Below are 8381 nucleotides of genomic sequence, written 5' to 3'. Positions count from 1 at the left end.
TCTGACGGCAGGATGGGGTGACTGAGACCCGTACGTACCGCGTTGCCATGCCCATCTCGGGACCCGGTCGTGAAGCCAACGCTGAAGCGGTCTCATATGAAGCAATTCGAGCAGCGTAACAGTGGCTGTGGATGCCATATGCCCCAGGAACCTCTGAAACTGTTCCTCTTGCGCTGGAAAGACTCCAGGCAGTTCAGCATCGATTGAGCACGTTCTATTGAGAAACGTGCTGTGAGGTTGACCGAGTCCAACTCCATATCGAGAAAAGAGATCCTCTGCCCATTGGAGAGTTTGCTCCTTTCCCAATTGACCCGAAGCCCCAACTGGCTGAGGTGCCCGAAGGGGAGGACCTTGTACTGATATGCTCGCCCTTCTAACGCAAAGCGAAGAAATGGCCTGTGTCGAGGGGGGGTCGAGACATGAAAGTACGCGTCCTTCAGGTCGATCGCTGCAAACCAATCGAAGGGACAGATGCATTGAAAGATGCGTTTCTGCATCAACATCCTGAACGGGAGCTTGTGAAGGGCCCGGTTCAGAACGCGCAGGTCCAAGATTGGTCGTAACCCACCGCCTTTCTTGGGTACGATGAAGTAGGGGCTGTAGAACCCTGACTTAATCTCAGCTGAAGGGATCGGCTCTATTGCGTCCTTCACCAGCAGGACCGCGATTTCTGCATGCAAGACAGGAGCATCTTTGTTCAGCACAGAGGTGAACTGAACGCCCCTGAACTTGGGAGGACGCTGGGCTATCTGAATCGCATAGCCGAATCTGATGGTTCTCAGAAGCCAGCGAGATGGCCTGGGGAGCGCTAGCCAGGCCCCCAGAGACCGTACAAGCGTCCCGAAGTGGGGTCTGAGTGCGCGGTGTAACACTTACCTGGCTCCACGGCTGGGCAGGGGACACAGGAGAAGGCATTGCGTCCTCGGACCGGACCCTGCTGCCCACTGGCGAAAGAAGAGGGGGACGGGGGTGTCGAGACTGTGTCTCGTGCACTGCCGTCCTCGCCCCCTTGGGAACCGGAGACATAGGAAACGGCTTTGAAAGTTTGGGTACCAAACCGGAGAGCCAGTGGCAGAACAACCCAAAAAGAGAAAAAAGGATTTTCCACCAGGGGAAGGAGCGGACTCACCATCTCCTGAAGAGCAGGACCCAGTGTCTCGGGTTCGCCCATCCCAGGAACGGCACTATCCCTGGCATTTCACGGGCCTGGCAGGGGCAGAGACGGGCTGTGCCACTTTCCTGTTGTCAGCTCCATGCTGCGGCCAGAGTGAAGTCAGCTACTGGGGCCGCGCTGGAGCAAAGGTGGGGGCAGCAGGATGGACGAGAACCCACGAGCCCTGTACGGGAGGTGTGGATTACCCTGCCGGCGGGGGCGCACTGCGGGCAAAGCTACACCGCAATAGCGTGCTCAACTGCGGGGATCTCCACATACACCTTGGCCGTCCCGCCATCGAGGGCAGTGAGGATGGAAGAAGCACTAGCTCTGTTTCGGGCAGAAAAAGGTGCCCTCCTAGAGCTAAGAATGGAACCTGAGGTGGCTGCCAATGATCGGCCTGCGTCCCCACGAACCAGTCGTCCAGCCTTGAGCATTCGGGAGAAGGAAGAGGCCTCCAGTGCAGCCCGACGCTCTCAGTGGTCCAGGAAAGCATAGCAATCAGCCCTGGATCTGACTCGAGCAATGCCACTCATCCCGACGGAGCTGGAACTGGCGCTGGCGCTTCGGACAAGATGCTAAGCCCCGCCCTGTCCGAGGAACCAGCGAACTCGTCTGGAAACACCAGATGGTGCGATGTGCTGGAGGAATGAGAGGCCCGCAGAGACGCACTCGACGGGGAAGCTTTCACCATGATCCTCAAATCACCCTGACCATGAGCCCCCCGTAGCCCCCCGCTGCTGAGAGACGGAGGAACTAGAACGGGGCATGGCGAGGGGGATACCCCCTCGTTTGAGGAGGAGGTATCTGGACTGCAACATCGTGATGGTCATGTTCCCGCAATGAGAACATGATTCAACCACGAGCGCTGCTTCAGCGTGCTGATAGCCCAAGCATGAGGCACAGCATTCGTGACCGTCAGATGAAGCCAGGAAACGACCACATCCAGAAACACACGAGCGGGAAGCCATCTTTAAAAAGACGTCCGTCGCTCGTGGAGCTCTTTTAGATATTGCTCTCTTAGAAAAGGAAAAAGTGTTGAAGCGCCCAGGAGAGGTCGCAGCACGACCACAAAATGAGAGCTGCAGCACGCTCAGATGAAGCAGCAACACTGGAAAGCATCCTCTCCTGATGCGCTGTCACACCAACACTCATCAAAATGCTGTCTTGCAGACAGGCTCGGCTCCAAAGCGAAAAGCTGATGTGCGTTTGCATACGCTCTCCTTTTATACCCGCGGGGCGGGGTGCGCGTGGCGAAACACGCACGCCAACTATCATTGGCTTGTTTGGTTAACACTCGAAGTTGATTGGGAGGAGATCCCATTACGTCAGCCACTCTGACGTTACGTTGAACGTGACTGACTGAAAGGGAACCATGTTTTTCAATAACTAAACTAATATGTTAATACACTTGTTTACACTATATGTACAGTGGACATTAGCGTTGAGGGGAATTGGTACCATTTGTACTCTCAGTACTCAAAATCTAAAAGCTGTTTCCATTGGTCAATAAGTATTACTTTACAGTGGGGGGAAAGTAATTTCCCCACCCCCAAACAATATACAGTGGAGGGGGGGGGGGGGGGGGGGGGGGGGGGGGTATTTGATCCCCTGCTGATTTTGTATGTTTGCCCACTGACAAAGAAATTATCACTCTATAATTTTAATGGTATGTTTATTTGAACAGTGAGAAAGAGAATAACAAAAAAAAAATAGATTTAAAACATTTAAAAAAACATTTAAAAAAAAACATTTAAAAAACATTTTAAAAAAAAGTTAGAAATTGATTTGCATTTTAATGAGTGAAATAAGTATTTGACCCCTTCACAAAACATGACTTAGTACTTGGTGGCAAAACCCTTGTTGGCAATCACAGAGGTCAGACGTTTCTTGTAGTTGGCCACCAGGTTTGCACACATCTCAGGAGAGATTGTGTCCCACTCCTCTTTACAGATCCTCTCCAAGTCATTAACGTTTCGAGGCTGACGTTTGGCAACTTGAACCTTCAGCTTCCTCCACAGATTTGCTATGGGATTAAGGTCTGGAGAATGGCTAGGCCACTCCAGGACCTTAATGTGCTTCTTCTTGAGCCACTCCTTTGTTGCCTTGGCCGAGTGTTTTGGGTCATCGTCATGCTGGAATACCCATCCACGACCCATTTTCAATGCCCTGGCTAGCTTCAATGCCCTGACCCTAATGGTACATCCATCGTCCCTTTGATGCTGGTACAGTTGTCCTGTCCCCTTAGCAGAAAAACACCCCCAAAGCATAATATTTCTACGTCCATGTTTGATGGTGGGGATGGTGTTCTTGGGGTCATAGGCAGTATTCTTCCTCCTCCAAACATGGCAAGTTGAGTTGATGCCAAAGAGCTTGATTTTGGTCTCATCTGACCACAACACTTTCACCCAGTACTCCTCTGAATCATTGGCAAACTTCAGACGGGCCTGTACATGTGCTTTCTTGAGCAGGGGGACCTTGCAGGCGCTGCAGGATTTCAGTCCTTCACGGCGTAGTGTGTTTCCAATTGTTTTCTTGGTGACTATGGTCCCAGCTGCCTTGAGATTATTGACAAGATCCTCCCATGTAGTTCTGGGCTGATTCCCCACCGTTCTCATGATCATTGAAACTCCACAAGGTGAGATCTTGCATGGAGCCCCAGACTGAGGGAGACTGACAGTTATTTTGCGTTTATTCCATTTGCGAATAATCACACCAACTGTTGTCACCTTCTCACCAAGCTGTTTGGAGATGGTCTTGTAGCCCTTTCCAGCCTTGTGTAGGTCTTCAATCTTGTCCCTGATATCCTTGGACAGCTCTTTGGTCTTGGCCATGGTGGAGAGTTTGGAATCTGATTGATTGATTGCTTCTGTGAAACACTATCTTAGAAACATTGCCAAGCTTCGAAACATGCTATCTGTTTCTGATGCAGAAAAGCTAGTTCATGCATTCATGACCTCCAGTCTGGACTATTGTAATGCACTGCTAGGTGGGTGTCCTCCATCTTCAATAAACAAGCAGATACAGATAGTCCAAAATGCAGCAGCTAGAAGAAAAATCAAGAAAATATGATCATATTACCCCAATTTTACAGTCTCTGCACTGGCTACCTATTAAGTTCTGTATCAGTCACAAAATATTATTACTTGCCTATAAGGCCCTAAATGGTTTAGCTCCTGCATTACCTAACTAGTCTTCTACCACGCTACAATCCAACCTGCTCCCTAAGGACGCAAAACTCTGGAATTTTGGTAGTACCTAGGATAGCAAAGTCCACTAAAGGAGGTAGAGCTTTTTCACATTTGTCTCCCAAACTCTGGAATAGCCTTCCTGATAATGTTTGGGGTTCAGACACACTCTCTCTGTTTAAATCTAGATTAAAGACACATCTCTTTAGCCAAGCATTCACATAAGGCATATTATAATTTTGTACTGCAGTCATATATGATCAAATGTACATTATTATTATTTAGCTTGGGTTGAATAAATCATTTTTGCTTGGATGGAACAGCAGCTACGCTAATTATGTCTCTATTTGTTTCTCTGTTTCTGCAGCTAGGAATTACTGAAGCGTCAGTCTGCATCCAACCCTTAAACAATCTGAGATGACCAAACACCTGAGAAGAGATCTCAGAGGATGCCAACCCTCAGACAATATACAGAATCCCCAAATGTTGCCATAAATTAAATATATTAAGTTTCTACAATATATAAATATATTGTAGAAACTTAATTTCCTGTAAAGCTGCTTTGCAACGATTTGTATAGTAAAAAGCCCTATACAAATAAACTTGAATTGAATTTAATTGAATTCTGTGGACAGGTGTCTTTTATACAGGAAACAAGCTGAGATTAGGAGCACTCCCTTTAAGAGAGTGCTCCTAATCTCAGCTCCTTACCTGTATAAAAGACACTTGGGAGCCATAAATTCCATAAATTTTTATTTTACAAATTCAGTCTATAACGTCATGCATTTAAGAAGTCATAATTGTGAAATCATTCTAGAATATCACTTTTGAATCTAGCTTATCTAGAGTTGCTGTGTCATGAGCTCAAGATCTGTTGAAAAGGCAGCATCACACACAAGTCATAATGTTTATCTTCATAACAGTGCAAGTGTTTTACTCAGGCGAAAGACAGCCAGAGCATGACAAATGGAAAGTGAGAACAGATCCAGGCTTCCAGTGACGACAGCCTCATTATGCGTTTATAAGAATGCCTGTCTGATCTCACCAGTGTATAGTTGGAGAAGATTCAGCCAGACAACGCTTCGGAAGTGAACAGATAGTGACTCTGGATCTACAATCTGGAGCTTCTACATAACATGAAAGGTAAGCGAATTTCTAACAAGTCATTGGGACTTTAATAATAATGGTTATTTTCAATGAGTAAAAGTTACTTGACTATAACAGTAACAGGTTATGTTAACATTGGAGAAAAAAAAAACAAAAACATACTTCCATTTAATGTTACTGAATTGTAGGGCATGGTCCTACCAAGGCCACAGTTTTGGGTTTGATTCCCAGGGAAAACAAAATGTACATTTTGGATGAAAATAGAAGTAATCAATATCCAAAATTGATATTAACTTTATTGTGACACATTTTGCTAGTATTCTGCCTTTTGCTGAAAATGTGTAAGAATGTTACTTCCTGGGAATTTCCAGGTTTTGCTCAGTCATTCGGATCCATTCCAACAAATGACTCCCCTTCATTCTTTGAGCTGTATTCAAAGTCTGGTTGTTCTTGTTTTTTTTACTTGCAAACATGAAGGAAACTTCAAACTTCATCCATTCAGAAAAGAAACAGCAGGCTTATAGCTCGGCGGAAAAAAATGATATAACAGAAAGATTATTATATGTTTTACAAGAAAATACCACTTCAGACTTTCTACTTCAAATGTGTTCCTTGCTACTTCTTTCTTATTGTGAAATGTATTAGCAGTTGCTGTGTGAAAATTGTTTCAAAGTAAATTCTGCATCCTTTTTTCCCCATTGTAGTCTTTTAGGATTTTAAAAATCGGATACTTATAAATCAAGGTTTTTTTTTTTTTATGCATATGTTGTACATTTTATTGGCCGCCTTTTATCTACATTGGTAAAAAAAAAAAAAAAAAAAAAGATATAAAAACATTTTTTAGAAAATTCTTTCTATATCCTCAGAAATACTCAGAAATACTCAGGAATTGTGGTCACACTTTATTTTAAGGTCCAATTCTCGCAGTCCATTTACCATGACTTTTGCCTTAATAAACTGCTGATTTAAGATAGTGAAGTTAATAGTTATAGTTAATAGTGAAAATCGGTTCCTATACTAAAGTGTTCCTGAATTTGCTAGTAATTTTCACAATTAATTACAAAGAAACAACACGGAACACATTGAATTAAGCACAAAACTTTGAAAGACTGAAATAGTATTTTCTTCTAAAATATACAGTTTGCTTTTCTAATTACCATATCGTTTAACATTTCACAGTGTCCCAATGGAACTAAATTCATCAAACACCTGCAACGAAACAGTCGCCTGGATATGGCTGTCATCTCTCCAGCCACCATTTCTGGCTCTTATCAGCATCCTGGGAGTGTTGGGCAACAGTCTGGTCCTCTGCGTGTTCTGGCTCCAGCGGAAGCCGTGCAGCGTAGCGGATGTGTATCTGGGCAACCTGGCAGCTGCAGACCTCATTATGGTCCTGTGTTTGCCCTTCTGGGCGGTCACCATCGCCCAAAACTATCAATGGAACTTCAGTCAGCTTCTCTGCAAGGTAATCTGCACCGCCATCTCGATGAACTACTACTGCAGCATACTCTTCCTAGTGCTGGTCAGCGTGGACCGCTACCTCGCCTTGGCCAAACCCATGAACCCCAGTAAACTGAGATGCCCCAAATGGGCCAAGCGTATCTGTGTGGTCATTTGGATGGTGGGATTCGTGCTCAGCCTCCCAAATCTGCTCTTCCGAAAAGTAAGTTTATTTCCATCCATAGGGATAGATGCTTGTTATCTGGAGTACCCTCATCCGGCCTGGGTTCTTCAAAGGAACATCACGACAAACTTCGTTGGATTCCTGCTTCCACTGCCAATCATTTCTCTTTGCACTTTTCATGTAGTCAAAGCACTTAAAAACCGCGGCCTGGTGATTCAACTGAGAGTTCAAATGGAGAGGAAAGCCGCTCAGCTGGTTCTGATGGTCCTCGCCGTGTTTCTCCTGTGCTGGACACCTTTTCAGCTGGTGCGGTTCCTAGAAACTCTTGACTACTTTCAGCTTATTCCTGGGTGCCTCTGGGAGAATATATTGCAAATAGGCAATGAGCTGGCTACTTATTTAGGGTATAGCAATAGTGCAATAAACCCTTTTTTGTATGTTATTGTAGGGAGCCATTTCAGGAAGAGAGCTCATGGAGTTTTTCAAGGTCTTTTGTGTTCTAGACGCAAGAGCAACTGCTCTGTGCATTTCAATGTTACTGTTATTAGCAAGTGCGGTGACAGTCCTACAGGTAAGAGAATAACACCGCTGGCTCCGAGAGTTATATATCCACCCATCAAACCTCATATGATGTGTAGATCGTTATGAAGAGACGAAGATGCTCAGCTGGTAGAGGTCAAGGGCTTAGATTGGTAACACTTTATGTTGATGGTCCCCCAACCGACATTTTACTGACTATAAGTAACTTTTCAAGTACATTAGGCCAACGTTTTCTACTAACCCTAACCTAACAATTCTCTAATGAGAGTTAGTTGTAGTTTCAAAGTTACTTAATATGGTCTTCAGAATGGGGACCATTAAAATAAAGTGTAACCATTTGATTCCCAGGAGAAAAAATACCTTTTAATTTTTTGATTGTGCAATCTTATTTTTCTTCCCTTGCATATTTTCCCACCGTCTTTGTTGAAGTGTGGAAATAATGAGATGCGAGAACCACCGAACTGCTGGAATAGTTTCGCTCACTCAAGTGTCATGTCAGTGATTGCTGATGAATTTGCACTAAATTATTTTGAAAAGACTTTTGTAAATGGTTTCTGAACATGTGGACTTATTTAAAGATGTATGTTTGGTTTTAATGCTATTAGTAAATTTTATTGTTAATATTTTACTGTTCCTTACAACATTTAATTTCCACTAAAGCAAATTTAATAACCATAAACCTTTATTTACTGTTTTTTTTTAAAACAAAACCAAAGAGTATATCCACATGAATCAAAACCAAAGACTGTGAGCCGGGGTTTTTTATACT

At 44.5% G+C, this 8381-nt stretch overlaps 1 protein-coding gene across 1 annotated transcript; it reads left to right on the top strand.

Annotated features, from left to right (window-relative positions):
- Nucleotides 1-5371: 5371 nt before the first annotated feature.
- On the top strand, nucleotides 5372-7745 carry LOC306879948 (B2 bradykinin receptor-like; the record flags this gene model as incomplete). Its single annotated transcript, XM_079433179.1, has 3 exons — nucleotides 5372-5484; nucleotides 6628-7643; nucleotides 7711-7745. Exons 2-3 carry the CDS (start codon nucleotides 6635-6637, stop codon nucleotides 7743-7745), a joined length of 1044 nt encoding a protein of 347 aa, XP_079289305.1. The 5' UTR covers nucleotides 5372-5484; nucleotides 6628-6634.
- Nucleotides 7746-8381: the final 636 nt, after the last annotated feature.

This window comes from Barbus barbus (assembly GCF_936440315.1).
Source record: "Barbus barbus genome assembly, chromosome: 14".
Lineage (NCBI taxonomy): Eukaryota > Metazoa > Chordata > Actinopteri > Cypriniformes > Cyprinidae > Barbus > Barbus barbus.
This window is presented reverse-complemented; position numbering and strand designations above follow the sequence as displayed.